General features: G+C 35.2%; 1 protein-coding gene across 1 annotated transcript in view; it reads left to right on the top strand.

The window, feature by feature from the left end:
• LOC103919189 (connector enhancer of kinase suppressor of ras 2-like) overlaps positions 1–21978 on the top strand; it is a 211679-nt gene that overhangs the window by 174998 nt on the left and 14703 nt on the right. Inside the window, exons 14-17 of the mRNA XM_009326655.1 lie at positions 10729–10790; positions 12166–12337; positions 13830–13903; positions 21312–21383. Coding sequence (XP_009324930.1) covers positions 10729–10790; positions 12166–12337; positions 13830–13903; positions 21312–21383 — 380 coding nt within the window. The remainder of the gene's footprint in view (positions 1–10728; positions 10791–12165; positions 12338–13829; positions 13904–21311; positions 21384–21978) is intronic.

Below are 21978 nucleotides of genomic sequence, written 5' to 3'. Positions count from 1 at the left end.
AAAGAGGAGGCAGAAAAGAATTGTATCATTCACGTGTTGCACAATGGCTAGTTGAATAAACAGTTTTTACGACTATTCGCACTTAGTTTCCATGTGAAAATGCTGCTAAGGTTCTTTTGTCTTTGTAAATATTAACGCTTAAAATTTGTTTTCATCGTGTCCACAGTGGCATGCTTTGAAAGTTATTTTTTTTTTTTAGTTGTGGTCATTGCTGGAGAGGTAAGAAGAGATAAATATTTTGAAAATAACTTTTAGTCTTGACATTGTCTTGTCAACTTTGCATGTACAGATACACCTGTATTGCAGTGACTGCAGAACAGTACAGATACATCTGAGCTAGCTGGCTGATACTTGGAGTATCAAGTAATAGCCTGTAGCACAGTTCTGAGCCAGTAGCTGAGCCAGCATGGAGCTGAGAAGGGATTTCAAATCTCACTACAAAATACTAAATAATTAATTTGCAGTGAGAATTTACTTGTTGTGTACAGGAATACGTTACAGAAGCTATGGAGGTTCTAATAACCTAAATATAAATCATGAATCCAGGCAAGGTGGTTATAAATGCATTCCTGTGACCAGAGAGATAAATCCAAATTGCTACATATGTGTTCTTGTGAACCAGCCATAAGAAAACTTCACATTGTACCTACAATATTTTTCTGCACAAATATATATTCTAATATGCTGAATTTTTTTTTTTTCTCAAGTTAATTATGGTGGCCTTGACCCTGAGCTGCAACCAGATTGCACTGGAAGTAATTCAGAATGTGAGACATGAAGGTTGACGAGAGCTTTGCCATGCCCCTGGTATCTAGAAATTTACATCTCCCAAGTATTTGCCAAGTAAAAAAGAGCAGGATGATAGGTGCCATTTTCTAGTTGTTCATAGCTGCTGTGGATCAATAGAGTTGTTTCTCAAGCTCTCTGTGTTTCAAATCACCGTATGCTTCTAAGCATCCAGGTGGCAGCAGGGACTCACAGTATATTTTCAAATGCAGGCTTCACTGTCGTCCATAATGCTTAACCAACAGCTTTGAAGTTATGTCTTGATCATCTGTGCTGTGTACTTGAGATCCTACATTTATGTAACCTTATGAAACAGGAGCCATCCTACAGAGGACTATCAAGAAAAGCTCTCAACATAGTCTGTTTATGGACTGTGCCTCAACTTGGACATTCCACATAGGTCCCCAGTCAGAATGATCAGAGCATGTTGTACCATGACAGAACATGAAATACACTACCCAGTAATTTATACCCAGTTATCTCTGTTCCAGGAGTAAATTCTGGCAAATAGTCTTCTTTTTTTACCTACTGGAAACTTTTACAGATTAAAAAATTATTGCAAATTGGAATAGTCAAAAGATAAGTTTGGATTGCTCTGTTTGGTCAAATAAATAAATACAAATCAAAGAAATGATTAGTACCTAAAATTATTGTTTAATCAATGGTAAATCTACATTAGCAGTTTGTTATAACTAGAATAATTTTATATTGCTTCTAGTTTATAATCCTATCCATTACTGCTAGAGTAGGATCTTAAAAAAAGTCAACGATATAGATTGTAACTATTACAGATACCAAAGATGAGGTGAAAGGTAACACTCAAAGTAATTATATTAATTCATTGGGATTTATTATCTGTGTCCTGTCACCTGTGGAGAAGTCAAAATGATAGCAACCTAACAAGATAGATCAGTTTGTTCTGATACAGTTATAACTTTCATTTAGCGATGGATTTAATGACCCTGAAGGTAATTGAAAGCGAATTGGGATGTTATAATTAAGAGCACTGATAATGTGTAAGAGCCGTTTTATTTGATCTTTCTGAGCATTGCTTATGTGATCAAGGGATGCTTAATTTGCACGCAGCTGGTTAAAATCAGCCCTTGTTTTCAGTAAATACTCTATACATTTTACAAGCTAAAACACTATTCCTTACTAGATTTTATAGGACAATTAAAGATGTGTTGTTATCTTTCTATGGTAGAAAATGAAAACATGTTCCTCAAAAGGAAAAGAGGAATGTGCGTCAGCATGGAGGGTGGTATTCACAGTTGCACTTGTTTAGTTATATTATTTTGCAAAGAAATAGCGAGTCACTCTGTTCACTATAAGAGGAATTTTTGTATGAATAGAAATGCAGGATACTCAGAATCTAGTGATGGTCTAAAACGCATATAACTGCTCTGATAGCAAAAGTGCAGAGATGTATGCAGCTACGCTGTTGATTTCACGTATTCAGGATTTGGTAGGTGACAATTCTCAGCATTCATTAGAAATCTTTTACCAGGTATGTCTTTATATTCTGATTCTTACAGCTTTTATCAAATACATTAAACTGGAATATAGTACTTCTGCTATCCCCCCTACTTCCAGGCTTTTCCATTCTAATTTGTTTTCTAGAGATTCATTATTGCTATTTTCTAATCCTACAACACTGTTCTCATTTGAAATCCTGATTACAAATCTTATCACTAGACTTGCATTTCATTTTCATGTCCTTTAAGATGCGAGTTGGAAGTTACCACACCTACTTGAGTCCTTTAAATTCCTAGTGTTTTGCTTCCACCTAGGTCAAAGTCATTTCCATCTTTTTTTAGCTCATTCTTGTTAACCTTTCTACTTTAGCTCTATGTTCAGCATCATCATTCTGTTGAATACTGAGGCAGTATGCATCTAGTACTGAGATCAGAGATAGAGTGTATTTAACCTTGGTCTGTGCTTGCTTCTTAGCACCTGTATTTCTCTAATTCTTCTTCCCTTTTTATATTTGTTTCAGTTTGCTTACAACATATAATTTAGTCAAAGTTCTGAAGAATAGATAAGGAGGGATGCAACCTTTTTGTCCATAGAAATTCCAATATATGACACACAGCTAGGCAGAGCATATCAAAACTCAGAATAGACGTTGCTCAAGTCTTTTATATTTCTGCCAAGTAGGAATACCTCAGAAATCCATTTGAGGAAAATTGTATGACAGAATAAGTTTTTTAGAATGAGCTTCATTACAAAATTAGATTTCATGTAAAGTTTTGCAGTTATTTGCTTAGTATTTTGCCTTTCTTTAATGTCATATTATGCAATGAATGTTTCTGCAAGCGTCCTGAAATAATTGATTTGTTGTTGTTTTTTTAAATTGGTATAAGTTACTCAAAAGTGATTGGTCCTCCTTTTTCTAGATTCTGCAGTTTGTTTCAAAAACAGTATATACATGAACAAGAAAACAAGCGTTTAGTAGAAGATCAACTGTTTTAATTGAGTTGAGAAATATCAGTCCAGGCCATTATAACCATATCACTGCACATGCCTCTCCCCCTCACCCCTTTCACCCCTTCATTCTTTTCCCTTTCGCTTCTGTAACAACTGTTTTCCCAAAAAGAAAGGTGAGGAATAACTCAAGCAAATATGACACAGAGTATTTCAACTAGAATAGACAACATACTAGGGTTCCTCTATGTTTAAATTAATTGGTTCTATCACTCTCACACAGATAATTTACTTGTCTAAAGAGAAGAAAAGATCAGTATTTCTTCTTCTGTGATCTGTAGATCTGAATATTTGAGGAATAATTAGATTTGGGGAGGAGTATTTAATAAACATAAAATCTTCTAAGAAAACAAAACAAAACAAAAACCAAAAAACCAAACTCCTGCAGACTGTTGAAAACTGTTCCCAAATAAAAAAATTAAGCTCATTGTGCATTAGAACACCTATTTCTGACCTTTCATAAGATGCCAACTTTTGAAGAGCTTTCAAAAGCCTGATTGCAGACTGCTTCTATAACTTTACAACATTTTTGCTGGTAAGAGTCTGCGATTACTGTAAGGAGACATTATTGTGTTTGCATGGAAGCAAATAAAACTTGACTAAGGACTTTTCAGATAAAAACACAGATGTATTATTCATATTGTATATTGGCTGAGAGAAAGAAAGGAAGCATTGAAACTGACACTTTCCAGATGGGTCAAAGCCGTGATTAAAGAAACAGACCAGAAATCGGGGGGAAATGCCCAGCAGGATTTAAGTGCATTTATGGCATTCTCATGGGCAGACAGAAATGGAGCATTAATGACAAAATCTGCCTTGCAGCGGTTTGGGCATCTGTCCATTGCTTTACCAAATGTTGTAAGTTGAACTTTTTTGTTTTGCAGTTGTTTCTTTCAGTCCTTGTAATCTGCAGACAGCTCAGACCTTCTAAGTCTTGCCTATTAACTTTTATGATTTTAATCTTAATGTTATGCATCCCATCTTTTCACTGCAGTCTGGAAATTTGCTTTGACTCAGGACTGGTAGATGCTTTTAACTGACAATGCAGTAGTTGTTTCTACCGGTAAATTTGATTTCTCGTAACAACGGAAATCATCAAATGAGAAAATGCCACTTCCTGTCTCGCTGACTTAAGACAGATATTATTATTACTATGATGATGACGAACAGAATTTGGGAATATGTTAAAAATGTCCACAATCCTTTTATTCCCTTCTAATTTTTCCCCTCAATTTCTTTCCCATTCTTGCTCTCCTTTTGTGTTTCCACGACATATGGAAAAACATTCACATTTTTAAGGTTTTCCCACTTCTCCTTTTTCTTACTTTTGAAAACATGAGGGGAGATTGTGTGTCTAATAATTTGTGTGCTAGATCAGACAAATTTGACCCTGTTTCAGTGTCCTGTTTCCATCAATGGCCGACACTGTATTAGGAAAGGCCTCTGGTGATGCTTCTCTGCTTTATTCTCTAGCCTTTAGTTCTTTAGGGAACTCCAGGAGAAAGCTCAGATATACCATAGATAGGTTTTTTGCATTTTAAAGTCTGTGCAAATTTTTCGTATCCATGGCATCCTGTAGCAAAATGCTGTGGAACTCTGCTGTAGGATGCTGCGAATACCAAAAAATTTTAATTGTGTGTGTTAATGAAGGAAGGTTCAAAACAAAAGAAGCTAATTGCTAATTTTATATAACTTATATAGCCCCTTTATTCAAGGAGACATTGAATATTTATTCTGTTTACTCTCTTCAGAACACTCCTGACTTCATAAACCTCCACAGCATTGCCCTCAGTTGCCTTGAGAGACGGTTAGATGAGTTTCTTTTCTGTTTCCCTCTGTCCTCTTTGATGCTAAGGAATCAGAACTGTATGCTATTAAAAATTTTGGAGGACCACTGCTATGTGTGTACCTACCTAACAGCCTTCACTATTGTAGTGTTTCAAAAGGATTTAGGGATACAACTGCTACTAACTCTGTAGAGACAAATTACTCTATGCATAGCATTTACATGAGAAAAGTATGCTGAAAATGTCCCCTTAATAAGTGAAAAATTCACAAACAGTCCTACTAAGACAGTCCCTGTTCAGGCTTTTTCCTTTCTAACCTACAATGTTTTGCAGTACCATTGTGTCAGGACACTAATCACACATCCTCAGAAAGTGACACTTTGCCTGGACCTTCTCCAGGGATTTAGAACTTCAAACACCACTCTGCAACAGCCTTTCTGCGAATTGAGCCAGTTTCTCTAATACAGGGATATTGATGTTAAAAAGCATGATGACTAAACTGTAGCAGCAGTTGGAGCCTACATCGAAGTTAATTTGAGAAAGCTTACTTGGTGTTCATTTTGTTGCTAAGAGTTTCTATTCTTTGCATCAGGATTGTTTCCGTGCCCACGGAAAATGGTCATCACACTTCCTTCCAATAGCAAATGTAGCTGTTGCATTCCTTGTTTGCCAGCCAAGAAGATACCATTAGGATATCAAAATATTACTGTTTTTCTGATGATCTAAATTTTCTAGTTAACTGCTAAATAGCTGTGGTCTTCATGAATTTCCTGTTTTTAAGTGCTTCCAGAATATGAAAGAGGAGGTGGTGGGGAAAAAACAGAACAAGAGAAGATACTAGACTTTCTCTGCACCTGGCAAACATATCTGACAGTGATGTCAAATTTGGCCTGATAGTTACATGCTTATTAATGTCTGGGTGCTTATACACATGCTTACATACTGCTAACATTAAGACACCCAAAAAGTAACTCAAAGGAAGACACATACTAAGCAGTTTGGGTTATTCTTGATTTGATTCTGTAATGACATGGGAAGGAACCAACTTTGCAAAATATGGAACACGTACGAGTCTTTCCTAAAGGTCAGAATATCAGTTCAAATCCATATCTGTAGGCCGTTACATTTTAAAATGTAAATTACTCTTAAAACAAAATTGCTAAATTATTTATTTCTATTTCTACCTTTTTCCTGTTTAAAAATACTTATTCTTTTCTATTTTAGTCTGGACACTAGGAATCCACTCTACCTGTGTTAAATGTTGTTGATGCTGAAAGAAATGCACAAATAAGAGTTAGCCCTGCAACAAAGAACCAATGATTTATATGTCCTGAGACTCTAGTCCCTAGGAGGGAGGAAATGTTTTGGTTGCTTTTGAATCTTAGCTGATAAGGGTTGAGTATTTTTAGACCAGTGATTGAATCAGAACCAGATATTCTCCGATGATTTATGTGTTCTTAAGACAGAATATTAAGAATGGGTTTGTGTTTCCTAATAACATTAGCACTGTTCATTGAAAACAATGGTTAAATTTCCAAAGGGCGTCCCATTTTAAGTTCTGCATTTTAAGTAACTTTAATACATGATTAGATCTGTAAGCGTACATTGGGAAATGCATAGAGTGTGTGTATATTTTTCTGTAGTTATTTGACATCTTTCTTCCTCTCTGTCCTAGATATGCAAGTTCTGCCGTTGACCGTCAAGGAAGCACATCCATGAGGAAGGTAATGATTTATAAACATACGTTAAAAAACCAAAAAATCCTCAAGAGTTCAATTCATTGTCATGTTTTTAAGGTATCACAAACCTTGAAGTTTGTCTATATTATGAAAGATCTGAAAATAAAAAGCTAGGAATAATTTCCATATACAGAAAATTGGTTACTGCAACCACAGCAGGCCAGTGCGTGTGCAGTATTTTTAGTTAAGTTTAGTAGGTACCTTAGTATGTGTTCTAAGGTATATACTAGTTTTGGGAGGAGAATCATAGAAAATGTCTAGGTTGGAAAGGACCTCTGGAGGGAAGGTTGCCCTGAAGGTGAAGAAAATTTTAAAAAGTTTTACAGTATTTTAATAGTGTAAATACTATGATAGGGAGATATGGGATTAAGATTTTCAAAGATTTTTGTGGTACCAATTTTGAAGGCGTTCAATGGAAAATATCTAGACATTATTTTTTAGTATTTTGCAAATATTTTCATACAAAGGACAAACAACAGAACCTTCATTTATAGAATGCCTATTTCTTCATTCTGACTCAGCACTTTTTTCACTAAGTAGGTGCTAAATAACTTTTGAAAGTTGCTAGATGTTATTCTGCCTCCCAAATATTTACAAAGTGAGGCTAAAGACCAGTGACAGTAATGGAAGATGTATGACTAAATTTTCTGCAGTTTGTGAAAACCTGCAGTTGTGTTTATTGATACGCTGCCTCTCTCTGCCAATCCCTACCTCGCCTGCCACCTCCACTGGAAAACACTTGGACGTGTGGCTGTTCCCAGGGATCCCAGTACTGCAAATAATCTAATACACATAATCTGAGGAAATCAGCACTATGTGCCTATGATTTGTGTACTTTGCTAGTGAATGCACCGATGGCTGTGTTTGGAACTTGTTAATGGTTTTCATTAAAAACTCCTAAGGCTCAAAATAGCAGAGATACATGCAACCAGGTTTGCATCAATAGGCTTGGTTCTCTTCATCCTGACAGGTAACTGAATCCCTAGTCTCCAGGGTATTTTTTAAGCAGAGCATAACTTTGCATTTGGTGATTCTGTGACAGCACTCCTACTACTGCACTGTGATTATTCTGAGGCCTCATTAATTTAGCTTCATATAGCACAGATTCAATTACTTCTCTTTTTTTCTTTTTTTCCATGGTGTGCTTCTTGTTGGGCTGGGGTGGGAGGGCGTGCATTTTGTTTAGCATTCTACTTTGTGTTGTGGTTTTGAGATGACAACTTAAATGCTGACAACCACACTATGTTCTCATATCATCTGTCTGTTTCCCATAGCAACTCTGAGTCATTTTGAAGCTGCAAGTTCTGACTGTTTTCTTACAGTGTTTACCACAAAGTTAATTATATAGTACTTCCTTTATCTCTCAGAATATGAAGCTTGAATTTTGTAAGTTAGCAGTGCTAATTAAGCAGTGATTCCCAAGGTATTGCAAACCTTTCACTTTCTCTAGTTTTCTTGCTTTGAATACATTGTATGTGCGTATAAACAAAACATAGTAAGACTAATTAACTTTTGTTTTTAGAAGAGCTAATATTTTCAGCTCTCCTTGATTTGTCGTGCTTGTATTTTCACTATTTTTAAAACTTTTATATTGAATTATGCATATCAGTTTCTGGTGAGTATCCTAATGCGTATATCCTCCAGTTTTTCCATTTTTCTTGCAGTTCTTTAGATTTAATCACATATGAAAACTGATATTTAATTACAGGGTTTTATTTCATCACTATATTTTTTTTAGCCTAAATTGTGGACAAATTTGGTGATCTCTATTTCAGAAACAGATACCTGCTCTGTCCTAATGCACTTTTATACTGAAAGAGGAACATTGAACAGATTGTTTTGGTCACAGTCACCACAGAACTCCAGTTGGTACAATATGACTGACCAGTACTGCTGCTGGTACAGTACATCAATTAACAAAAACAATGTTGCTGTGCATCTTTAATACTTTCTCACAGACTTACTTTTGTTTTTTCATTTTCTGACCGTTTTTTACTACATTTCCTATGCCACAGGAACAAGCATTAATCTTTGTCTTCTCTAGTGCTCAAAACAGAGAGATACATTTGCAGCTATCAAGTAAATGGAGAATATGTACTGTCTTATGGTGATACAATGCATATACACTTATAGAGCTTGTCACCTGTTATTACAATATTTTTGTGAAGCATTCATATAACTGTGACTGCCTGGGAGAACAGTCTGAGAAAAACAGAACACAGAAAGCTGGTGTTCTCTGAGCCAGCTCTCTCAGGAGTCAAGAATTGCCGATTTCTGCAAATCGCTAGAAAATGTTTGTGCTGTTCGACGCTGTAAACTGGCTAAATTCAGAAGGGTTGCAAATAGGTCTATGCATGTGCGAAACAACTCCCCCTCCCCTACTATTATTTAAAATAAAACTTTGCCTCTCCAATAGTTGGAGTCCTGTTTTCAGCTGTTGCTTTTCTATAGTGCTTAAGCTGTAATCCTTCGTTATCCTAAATATTAATTTAAATATTTTTATTTTAATTATAATCCTCAGTTGTTTAAAATTTTAATATTGTGACATTGAAACACTTATTTAATATGTTGTACCACAATTGTTAATAAGGACTTTTGTAGCATGTGTTTGCTTTTTGACCACGTGGTGAGGAGCTGCCATAAGGTAGGGTAAGCAGTCAGATGATCTCTGGGAGAAGGTAATCATCTGCAGTCATACCACTAGTTAAGGTAGCATGGAGATATCCCCGTCACTGACTGAGGCACCCTTCTTCTAGGCCCTCTACTGAGCTGAGTGTTATCTGTCACAAAGGAAAAATCAAGAAAAGTAAAAAGGTGGCCCTTTCTATGCTAGCAGCAGATCTGGGCATTATCATGCTGTGAATGTCTGCTCATTTTTCTACCGATAGTGGCAGCATTAGTTACCAATCAGGCAGCTCCTTTGTCATGTTGACCTGTAATTTTTCCCCTAGCATTTATGTGTTTGAGGTAAATCCTTACCACCTTTTGAGTAGTATCCCTGTTTTTAAAAGGTTTAAATAATGAGATGCTTTTAGGTTTTTCTTAAGAATCTGTAATGACTTTATAATCATAGAACCATAGAACAGTTTGGGTTGGAAAGGACCTCTAAAGGTCATCTAGTCCAACCCCCCTGCCATGGGCAGGGACATCTTCAACTAGATCAGGTTGCTCAGAGCCCCATCCAACCTGACCTTGAATGTTTCCAGGGAGGGGCATCCACCACCTCTCTGGGCAACCTGTGCTGGTGTTTCACCACTCTCAGCATAAAAAAGTTCTTCTTTATATCTAGTCTAAATCTACCCCCCTTTAGTTTAAAGCCATTCCCCCTTGTCCTGTTGCAACAGGCCCTGCTAAAAATAATGCAGTCACAAAAGAAAGAATTATTTTTTTCTCTCCTCAAAGTTATTCTGTCAACCTACCAACCTAACAAACTTAATTGTTTCCTATGGTTGGAAACAATTAAAGAACATGACTTCAATATGTCACTGAACACATGACTTTACACATTAACTATATAATGTTTGTGGTGGATATTTCTTTTTGAATGAATATTTGTATAACTATCTCATGTATACATACAACAAACTTCAGGTATCATTCATTTTATTAGGTCATTCATATGAGTTTATATCCTTCATTTTCAAACTCCTGCATAACCATTCAAGCAAAGAAACCTTAATGAATTGATTGTAATTGTAATTAATAACTGAAAAAAGAAAGGGATTTTAATTTGCAGATTGTGCACTGTGTTGTTTTCTTTATGATGTTTATAGTAGTAGTAAGAGAAGAATGACAAAAACGAGATCCTATGATAACTGATCCTATGATAACTAACCCTAAGATAACCATAGAGGTGGTAGTGAATGCCAGCTGTTTCATGTTACTACTATTATCTGCATTGGTTTTTCATAATTATTTTCTTTTCTTTACAGTCATTCCATTACGCTTCCCTCAGGGTAAAAAGCAGAAAATGGTCAAAAGGTAACTTATCTGAGTTAACATTTTGAAACTAGAAAATGAGACGATTTCTCTGGTAATAAGTGGTCTGGATCAAATGCCAAAGTTCAACTTAATTCAGATATTTCTAAATGTGATAGTAAACACCAAAGTAAAATACCGAATAAATGTGTTATAAGGTATAATATTGCTAGACTCGGTGGTAAAATTTCCTCTGACTTAAGAAGAAGAAAGGTAGTATCTCTATATTTTGCCATTTCCTTCAGCTCTGTTTCTTTATCTATTCATGGCCTATTTGAGACTGTTGAAACAATGAACATATGAAAAATAGTTACAACATAATAAATTCCTATGAAAGTATATGGCCAGTGAGCTCTCTTTATTCTGTTTTTTGGTTTAGTCTCCTTTCTATGAAAATTTTCCTTTTATTGTACTGTATGTTTTTAATATGTCCAAACCAGACCAGGACACAGCAAAATATCTTATTCTAAAAAGAGCAAAATGTTAAGAACTTGGTTGTGGAATGTTGCAGAACAAAGGATGGTGTTTTGATGTTATCTAAACTTCTGCACTGTTTCACAGCTGTAGGACAAATATAATTCTTGTAGCAATATAAACTTGATTTTTCACAGAAAAATGTCTAATAATTTAAGAAATTTCCTACAGAGTCTTTTTCAGGAAAAATGATACCATAATTAACAAAAAAACCCGTTCTTATTGATATTTACAAAGCACATAAAAATTTTAAGCCTTTCAATTAGGATGTATTGAAATGACAACGACAAAAAAAAAACCTTTTCCTGGTGCGGTGCCTTTAAACAGGCTGCAGTAAAGTTAAAATATTGTTCTTCACTTAAATTCAGGATAGAAGAAATGTAAGCATGTGCATTTTTATGGAAGTGGATGATCTTTCTTTTTTATTGACTATAAATATTGACTATAAAAATTGAGTTAAAAAATGCCCAGAATTTGACAGGCCTTCTATTGCTAAAAGTAGTTACAGAAGATATACGGAAGAAGTAGTGTTTACATCTGTGTACAGATTATGTCATACTCTGAGTTTCAATTGAGGGCTAAATGAATACAGTTTTACTTGGAATGATGATGCCCATCTTAATCAGATAAAAATGCAGCCCTAAGAGGAATGAACCCTCTAGAGGTTAAATAAACCATTACATAAAACAGGCCCTTTTTATTTTATTTTGTATTCATGCTGAAACCAAAATCGCAGAGCATTGTAAAATTTGGAAATTGTTCATTCAATCTCCTCTCCCTGAAACTGAAGAGGATTTGGCTTGAAGGATTTTGAATTGAATCATCATTAAAAATTAGTATTGTGTTTATATTGAGAATAGTTCCTTCACTCTTTCATTCAGTGAGATGTCTCACACTATTGTCATGTTCTCAGGGAGCTCTCTAACGACTGGGAGCAGAAGACGGATTTCCTGCAAAGACTTGGGGCATGGAGATTGTGAAGGTTGGCTGTGGAAGAAAAAGGATGCCAAAGGTTATTTCACACAGAAATGGAAAAAGTACTGGTTTATTCTGAAGGATTCATCCTTGTACTGGTACACAAACCAGAACGTAAGTATACTCTATGTTTGAAGAAAGCCAAAATTAAACCTTAACCTTTAGAATTCTTTTTAATAAAGTCTATTTTTACTACATGGTAGGATATGTTAGTGAACTGCCACTTTAATTGCCAGGTCTGGGTCGCTCTACCTGGAAATATTTCAGTTGAAATTATTTTTTAAAGTCTCCAAAGTCCATGTCCGAGCTTATTAAAATAGCAGATGTTCATGGCACTCTTAAGGAAATGAATACATCAATAGTTAATACTTCTCCGCAGGTAGTATTTATTTGGACTAACACAGCGTTCACATGCAGCTCTTCTTAGTTTCAGGTGTGTGGAGAGATGTATACAGTATAGCCATTCATTTTAGTTAAGCATTATGTGAAGCAGATGTGAAAATCTGAATTTGTAGATCTCTTTATCTGAAAGTTATTCTTATATAGATGTTCCTCTTGCTTTTTGCTGAATTAGTCTGGAGTTTGCAGTTTCTCGTGTAAAACGCTGTTCTTGGCGAAATCTTATTGAAAACCACTGGGCCTGTGCTTGTGCAATCTGCATATATGTAGGAAAAAATAATGAAGGGGAAAAGCCAAAAATCGTTAGACTGCTATTCTTCCATTTGTATGCGTTGAGCCTCAGTGCCTGATCTAAACTGTCTGTGTACAGCCTGCTTTGATTACTGACATTTTAGTACATATTTTCCATTTTCTTCAAGAGGAAAATTTTACTAGCATAATTATCCTCAGTTTTAGTATTTTCTTGTCAGCCCAAAACAGTATTGCTTCAGGCAGTGGATGCTAAAGGCCTTCAGGTTTTGTGTTGTACGTTTTGTTTGACATTGTTACATGCCAGGTGGTAGTCATTGTGTCCCACTGATTTTCAGTCTGTTGTTTACAGCCAAGCCATAATTCATAGTGCACTTGCTAATACTTTTCAAAAATCTGACTGGTGTTAGTATGTCTCCTTGCTTTTCCTGGTAAATTACTTCAAAAGAAGCAAAAAGTGACGAGATACTTTCTAGTTATTACTTCTCCATTTAATCACTGGTGAGCTTGCTGTAGGAACCTCCTCAATTATTATTAGCAGGGCAGATGGTCTGCACGATCGTGACTTTAAAAGGAGGCATCCACAAAGCAGTTTTCAAATGTAGACTATATGATGAAGAAACTGAGAATTCTTCTCTGTAGTTGTTGATGTCTTGAATGCTGTTTTAGGTGCTGTATTTGGTGCTGAAAGGTTTCCTGTAATCTTCAGCAAAGGGGAATTAGGATGACTGCAGCTCCTTTAAGAAACTGTCAGTTTAGTTACTTCATAAAAGTTATTGACATTGTATGATGAACTAAATAGATTTTTTTAAGTAAAAACATTATGGGGAAAATATGTTCAGCATTTCAATTGATTGGATGGTTGTTCTTAGTGTAAGACCCAAATGGCTACTGCTCACTTCTCTCTTCTTTAACTCTATGTTATTCTTCACCATCACTTTCTCTTCTCTTCTCATAGGATGAAAAAGCAGAAGGATTCATTAGCTTACCTGAGTTCAGAATAGATAGAGCAATCGAATGCAGAAGAAAACAGTAAGTAATGTGTCAATTATGTTTATAAATTAAGGGATCGCTCTTGGAAGTATACTGTATATAGTACTGAAAATTTGCAAAGCCCAGAGAAGGAAGTTACACAGAAAACCTTGAAATCTGTAAATAATACATAATAGATCCGCTTAAGCTGTAGTGTTTCTCTTTATTATAAAAGATACAACTTTATGTAAATTCCATAAACTGTCTTACAAAGAATTGGATAACTCTTTGGTCAGCTTTCCAGATAGCCCAGCTACAACTTCAGTTAAATAAGTAAAGCAAAAAATAATGAATAGGTTAGCCAAGAGATAAAACTTTCTCAGGTTCAGTATGGTCATCTTGATAAGAATCAAGTGTGCAAGAAACAATTACCATAGGAAATACCATTAAAAATATCATAGCAAGGGATGGTGAATATAATCTCCATTTTTCTCCTTTATAGAGGAAGCTTACTTACCCAATATTGTGTAATTCTCAACTGCTAAAATATTTAGGTTCCATATGCAAAATGAACATTGTGTTATTGCTTATGTGCGTATTGCTACCACTGCATTATGCTCCCAGTAAAAAGCATACGCTAAGCTTCGCCACCCTTAAGGCATATTTAATAACAGACACTCATTGGAAATTGTTTGCAAGCAGTGTTGGGACTGGAATTCATCGCTGTCAAACAGCACGTTTAACAGAACAATTCTAATGCTTTGAGACTCGCATTTTGCTGGTACCTCCTGAATTACTTGCATGTGTCTTCTGTATGCTGCATCTGGATTCTTAAAACTTGCTGCCGTGAGGAGCTACATGGAATAGCATTAAAGATGCTCTCTTACTAAAGCTTTCCTAGCTATAACTAAGCATCCTGAATTTTTGTTGTGCTTTTCCAATGAGTAAATGCAGTTTTGGTCTGAGGAATACAAGTCCTACAAGTATGAACATGTGTACAATAAAAATACTGAAGATATGAATTACAATAGCGACTACTCATAAGAAAATCAAACCTCTTCAGTTGCTTGTCCTTGTCCGCAGGTATTATTACTGTCTGTCTGAGAACTAGAACACGGTGCATTTATACTTCCATTACCCCTTTCAGCTGAGGGTATCACTATAGAAATTAAACATGAACTGAGCACTATACATTCCTCTGAGGACTGAGTAGATATTAATAATGATATTGAAAAAAAATACAGGAAAAATAATACCCTTTTGTTAGAATATAAAACACTTAACAAATTGCAGTGAATTAACCAAGATCAAACAGAAGGTCACTGTGCACAGCTAGAAATAGCTTCCAGAGCTTTGCTCTAAGCATCAGAACACATTTCCTCAGAGCACTTCTTAGAGAACAATTTCTGTAGGGTATATGCACAGGAAAAAGTCCGATTAACTAAAACTTTGCACACTACTGAAAACTGAGTACCTTCAGGCTTTGAATCCTTTCAAAAAGAGGTAGGTCCAGGGGTAAAAGTATAATGAAGACGTTAATAGTATTCCCTTTGTTTGCTGAGCTTGAATTTCCCTTTGATTTTTTCCTTCATGCACTATCATTTATATATTTCCTCCATCATAAAAACTACACTTACATTCACCACTATTTTACCTGCTCCTCTGAAAACGGCAGCGAAAGTAAATCCAGTGTTACGCTCACATTTCAGTATATCCAGCACATGTGAATGAAGGGCCCTGCTTGTGTTGCAGCCAGCTCTAATCCACAGCCTTTATAAGCGCACTTCTAAAGCACTTACCTATCCTCTTCTACGTTGTCTTACCGAGGACGGGACTGAGCATGACTGCCATTGCCTGATTCCACTGAAAAGCTAATGGTTCTGGTGAGCCGAGGGACAACTTCCGGTGGTTTGATTCTTCTGCATTCCTTTTACAATAAAATTAAGGTGATGGTGACCCATTTTGACCCAGCATATTCTGGAAAAGTTCTAACTCACACTTTGTTATTCTCTCTGCTAGACTAGAGGGAAACATTTCAGTTAGGATTTTCTTGCCTCCTTTTCAGAGAGCTAGTGAAGACAGATTTTACAGGATCGGTTCTCGCTTCTTTCCACTTTAGCATATATTTTTCAGTTAACAGTGGGTTTTAGTAGGTGCTGGAATGTAACCTAAAATTCATTGCAAGCTTGAAATCTGAAAATATAAATCTGGTTGTGTTCTTACTCACTTCTATATGATTGAATCCATTTTAACGTTAATGCAAAAGCTAGTAAAGCAGTTACCTTGACAATTAATAAGGACAGGGGAAAGAAACCTAGTTCTTTCCTTTTTTTTTTTCTTTTTGGTAGGTTCATTTGTTTTTAAATTAAAATTGCCTGAAAAGTACACTTAGTGTTTTAGTGCATAAAGTAGTCCAGCTAAAATCACAGTGTTAGTTTTCTTTCAGCTCTCTCAAAAGCAAAACTAAGAACATTTTGTGACTCAGCTTGGATTTCCCCTCAAATTTCTGTTATTTTCAGAGCCAACAATGTGAAATGTTCAAACCTTATTGAACAAAAGAATTTGAAGTCTTACTAGAATGATTAATAGATTTGTCTTTTCCACTGTTCTGTCAGATGGAGAATGCTGCTTTATCGAATTACTGTTACTGATGTCCGTAGTATACATTGAATGAAAGCCTTAAGAAAGCTTTCACAAGAATATGTAGTAATTGAATGCGTTATTCTGTACAGTTTGATTTTTTGCCTCACTAATGTATTTAATGAAGGTACCCTGATTATTATACGAATCATGGCATTATCTCAGACTAGTTTAGCTCTCCAGGCTATATTTGGATGTAGAATGACCTTGTCCCTGCGAGAGGAGGTTTCTTGTGTTGACACTGAAAAACTTTCCACTGCTTTTAGGCAACACCTGCATCTTCATGATTAAAAATGATTATACCCTATTAGAAATCTTAGTTATTTAAGTTTGTGTGATGTGGCACGACATGAATATCATGTTATTTTCAAAGATACTGATAATTATAATGCCCCGTGATGAAGCTGATCCACAAGACTAAAAATTAATGGAACTACGTATACAATTAATCGTTGTTAACTAGTGCTTTGTCTGAACTTTCAAAAATCTCCACCTAGTGAAAATTTTTATTGCATAATTCATGCAAATTTAGGTCTTAAATTTATGAGAGCATATACCATACTGTTGGCTCTTCATATTGAAACTGTGCAGTCAGAATTCTATATAAATGTCATTGATATAGTATAGGTAGACATGAAGTTATATCTTAGAGGTTGCTATCGTTTCAGTAACTTTTATTACTTCTTCTGAAATGAACTTGGCAGTCTCGGTAGACAGCAAACCGAACTTGAGCCACCAGCGGGCCCCCACAGGAAAGAAGGCTAATAGCTTCCTGGGCTGCGTTAACTGGAGTGCAGCCAATAGCTGAAGGAAGTCATTATTCCCTTTTACTTGGTACTCATTACACCACATCTAGATTATTGCATCCATGTTTGGGCCCTCCAAAACAAGTCAAAGGTAAAAATATAGGTATCGTTCTTCAGCATTATTCATATTTGTCTATAGATCTAGAATTATTTCCCTGGAGGCTTTTCTGCAGTTCTTAATGCTAGTGTATCTAAATGTTTCTCTAATAAAAATCTTTGTGGCGCTTCTGGGAGATGAAGATGGATTTATTGTTGCATTTTGCAGCCCAGAAACAGAACTGCAAAACATTTAAATCAAAAGTTTCCACAGAATTGGGATCTCCATTTCATAACAATAAAGACCTGTTTTCTTCAGCTTATGTAAATATATAACAGTACAATACATTATTGCAGCTGTAAGTGCTCTCCATTTCAGTGAATTATCAGAATATCAGACAAAAAGATATTAAGGAACATTCATGTAGTAACCAATTAAGTCTGTTTGCTGTGACTTAGCACGTGAGAACTCCTTTGCACAAGCTGGAATACCTGCAGCATTTAACTGATTTATCCTTGAAAAAATTCTTGCTCTGCGCATTTTATGACACACTCACCAATTCCATAACAACTGAGACAGGAGTCCTACAGAAAGTAGCCTTATCTGTTGCATAATCCTGATTCACCTCTCTAGCAAGTCCACTCTGTACCTTAATTGAGGTAGGGTTCCTGTGAGAATGTAATATTTAAATACATAATGATAGATTGTTTGATATTACAAAAGCATAGTGGGGCCAGATTCAAGTTGTTTATCCCACTAACTCTGACATATTCTAACTTTTAAAAGGTTGACTCTGAAACCAAAATATTGGCATTTTAATGCTTTTATGTATGTAAATTTCCTGTCTAGGAAAATAATCCTATTTACAAGCAGAAACTCCATCATGTGATATTCTAACAGGATTAATCAAGAGGATTAGAATCTTTAGATCAACCACATAATCCTCTCCAATTTGAGCCAATACTTAAATCTCAGAACTGGAAGACAGTTGGGCCAATGGAACACTAGAAGGTAGAGATGTTGCACAGAGTTCAGACCAACAGAAAACAGAGTGCTGACATTGCAGCAAAAAATACATCCGTGAAAACAGCATATCATGCTTAAATAGTATAACAATGCAGGAGTATTTCTTTAGTAATGACTTCCTATTTTGAGCACTGAAAATTACATTCTGTTAGGAACTTGTGTAAGGAGGTATGGTATTTGTTAATTACTGTATAATTAACAATGTGTAATGTACCACTCTAATATGTGTGTGTGCGCATAAAGACATGCACAAAAGTATTTCACATTTCTTATTCACAGACAGATAATCATCTGTTTTGCTAGAGCAGTTGGAGTTGCTGGTAGTCAGCTGGCGTAAGGGGAGTAAAAATTTCCGCATTAAGGAGACTAAGAATGATAAGAATATTTGACACTAAAATCATATTATGCTAATCAGGTAAAAAAAAAACATAAATTTGATCAGAGTATACTTAAAACTATATTTATATAATGATCAAAATCTCTTGCATTAAAATCTAAAAATTCAGTACGTATAATTAACAAGCATATGCCATCTAGTGGGCACCAGAAAAGTTTCCTCCCTATTCAGGATTTCTCATGTACTCACTATTTTCACTTGTAAAATACAAGTATCTAGGGAGATGAGGATCTGCAGTTGAAATTATCAATGTCCAGATGCCAAAACAATACTTAAATACCTCTCAAGCCTCTTTTATGGAATTAAGATGTTTTATGATAGCCCTCTGTGCCAAGGTAAACTTACCCTTAATATAATTCTAATCTCATGAAAACGGAAACAGCACATAAATACAACTCTGCTGTTATCTCATTCTGTAGAACTTTTGTTAGGAAAGCCTGTTATGGTACGCATTTCTATTAATAATATCTATAAGAAAATCAGTGTGCCCAAGTGAAGCTTCTTCAGCTTTCATTTTTGTCTCTGAAAACTGCAATAAATCATAGTAATTAATAAAATTCCCATTTGCATTTAAGCTATTAGTAGTAGAAACATTGCATCACAGGTTTTTCATAATGCCATGTGTAATGATTCCTAATCTAATTCTTACATCTGGTAATTACCATATAAATGTCAGTATTTTAATGTAAATGTTATGAATGATAGTGTGGGGGGTTTTAACATTTGCCAACTAATCAAAATAATAGTATTTAATGCTCTGAGTTTGTGGTTTCCTTGACAGCAATACTCCTTTTAATTATATTCACACAAAAAAATTGTAAGAAATATGATTATTGTTCTTAGCAGTTTTCAAATAACTGCTCAACGGGAGCAGAGCTTAGGTATTATACCATATAAAAACATTAATAAAAAGCGTTTTTGTGTGAACGATAATCATCCATGCTGTAAGATTTTGAGCCTGGTTATTATCTCATGCCTGTAATCTGAATAGACTACAATGCAATGTTGTGATGTCTGTATATAGCCAGCCTAAAGTGAGACTCAGACCTTGTCTCATGAAATCAGTAATATAGAATTGAATCACACTGGCCAAGGGGCTGGTGAAGGAATTGACATTTGAGGAAGGAGAAAGAATATTAGCAATGCACAGAGCAATGTCAGTCTTACAGCTACCTTTTGTCATGCTACTATTCAGTACCTCAGGTCAGCGTAGCCAAGAATATAGTATACTATACTACTAATATTGTACTAGTTACACAAGTAAAACAGTACAGACTTTTAAAATTAAGCCTGTTGTGATATGCTTTTGGAACTATTCCAGTGATTTCTAATTTTACTTGCACTTTTCAAAAAGAACTGCACTCTATAAATTAACCTTTGCATAAATGTAAAATCACCAAAGGGGGGAGAAAAAAAGCCAACCCACAACTATGACTTCTCAAATCAAAAGCTATCTGTGAGAACAGACTGTGCAATAAAAAAAATAATTAGTGAGATACATCAAACTGACCATGAACTATAATGTAACTTATAGAAGTTTTAAGTCTAAGTATTGGCAACTCTGTTATTTGCTAGGTGGCAGATGAAGAAACATTAGCTATTAATGAATCACAGTGATTGCGGAAAAAATACAGAAAAGAATAGTAGATTAAGATGAAAAGTACCTGGGGTATGTTTGGTTTTAGAGTAACTTGACAAAGCAATTGCTGGAATTAGAAGTGACTACTTAAAGAGTTAAGACTATTGAAGGAACTTTATTATTATCTACTTCCAAACAAAGCAAACCTACCATTTATATTCCCTAGAACTTTCCATATGCTTCTCTTAAGCTCAAATTGAATGAAAATTATAATTAGGGATTAAAAAACTATTGTATTAAGTTTAGGAAACATAAGTTTATTTAAGCTTAATTCTAGAGATCTTACAGTTTTATGACTAAGTAAAGAGAATTTGAGAGCGCTGTATTTTTAATGTCGTCTCCAGTCAAATGCAACTACCAGATGGTTATTCATATTTATATTCCTTCTCTTCTCATTTATTAACGTAAAATAAAATTTTGGATAAATTCATGTATATCTTCAGAATCAAAGTTACAAGAAAGACATGAGACAGTTGTAACACATAAGTTGGCAGACCTCTATATTTCTTTGAGTAGGACACAAACCCCAGTCATCTAAATATATGAGAAGAGGTGGAGGGATCAAACTCTTATTCCTTTAGAGATCTTTGGAATGCAACTAACATGTACTTAAATACACTCAATAAGATTTTAAAATTCACCCAAGAAGTTTTTAGATGTATAACATCACTGGTTATTGAAAGGATTTACATTTCTAAGTCATTCAGGGGCTTTTGAAATTTTTACAAAGTACCAGTTAGTTTCGCAAATGTAGATGTAATCAGATCAGTAGGAATCCATCTATAAGTTTATCCAGCAAGATTCAAAATGCCTGTGAAACCTGTAACATGCTGAAGAATCATAGAGCAGGTCAGTCTTGCATATTTGTAGACAAACTGTTTGAAAGAAAAGGTATTTTTTTATTCTTTGTGCTTATTTTATAGTGCCTTCAAAGCATGCCACCCCAAAATAAAGAGCTTCTACTTTGCAACAGACTGCCTTGAAGAAATGAATAGGTAAGTCATGTTTCCTCTTTATCATGGTATATTCTTTATCATGGTACTCCAATAATTGAAAATAATATTTCATCTCACATAGAAATATACTCTTGGAGCATGATGTAATGCTGATCGATAGTGTTCTCAGTACTTTGTCCACTTAGTCATCCATTAATTTTAGTACATAAATTACATTGTGTGGCTCACTTTGCTGAAATTTTCTGTCATGCCGCATGTCACATTTCTGCAAAGGTGTGGTAGGAAAGTCAGTTGTGTTGGTCTCATCTACATTCATCAGAATTTTTGTTTGTTAATGGGCATAAAGTTTATCACACTTCTAATTTTTTGTTGATCAAGGCTAGAAATATTAATGTGGGATAAATGTTTCTGGTATATAAAAACAATGCATACATACTAAAGCTCATACTTCAGAGTATACCCACGTGATGGGATAAGATATTTTGAAGTTAGCTCTACTGACAATTCACAGTAACATGACATGACCTAAAACCAGAGAAAAGCAATTTGAAGTATTTTTTAAACAAGAATATGATGAACTAATGAGAGCATTAGTTGTTCATGCCAGAAATGGGGGGTGGGGGTGGGGGGAGTG

Source organism: Pygoscelis adeliae, unplaced genomic scaffold, assembly GCF_000699105.1.
Source record: "Pygoscelis adeliae isolate BGI_AS28 unplaced genomic scaffold, ASM69910v1 Scaffold216, whole genome shotgun sequence".
Lineage (NCBI taxonomy): Eukaryota > Metazoa > Chordata > Aves > Sphenisciformes > Spheniscidae > Pygoscelis > Pygoscelis adeliae.
Note: the sequence above shows the minus strand (reverse complement) of the source record. Positions and strands in the feature narration are given on the sequence as shown.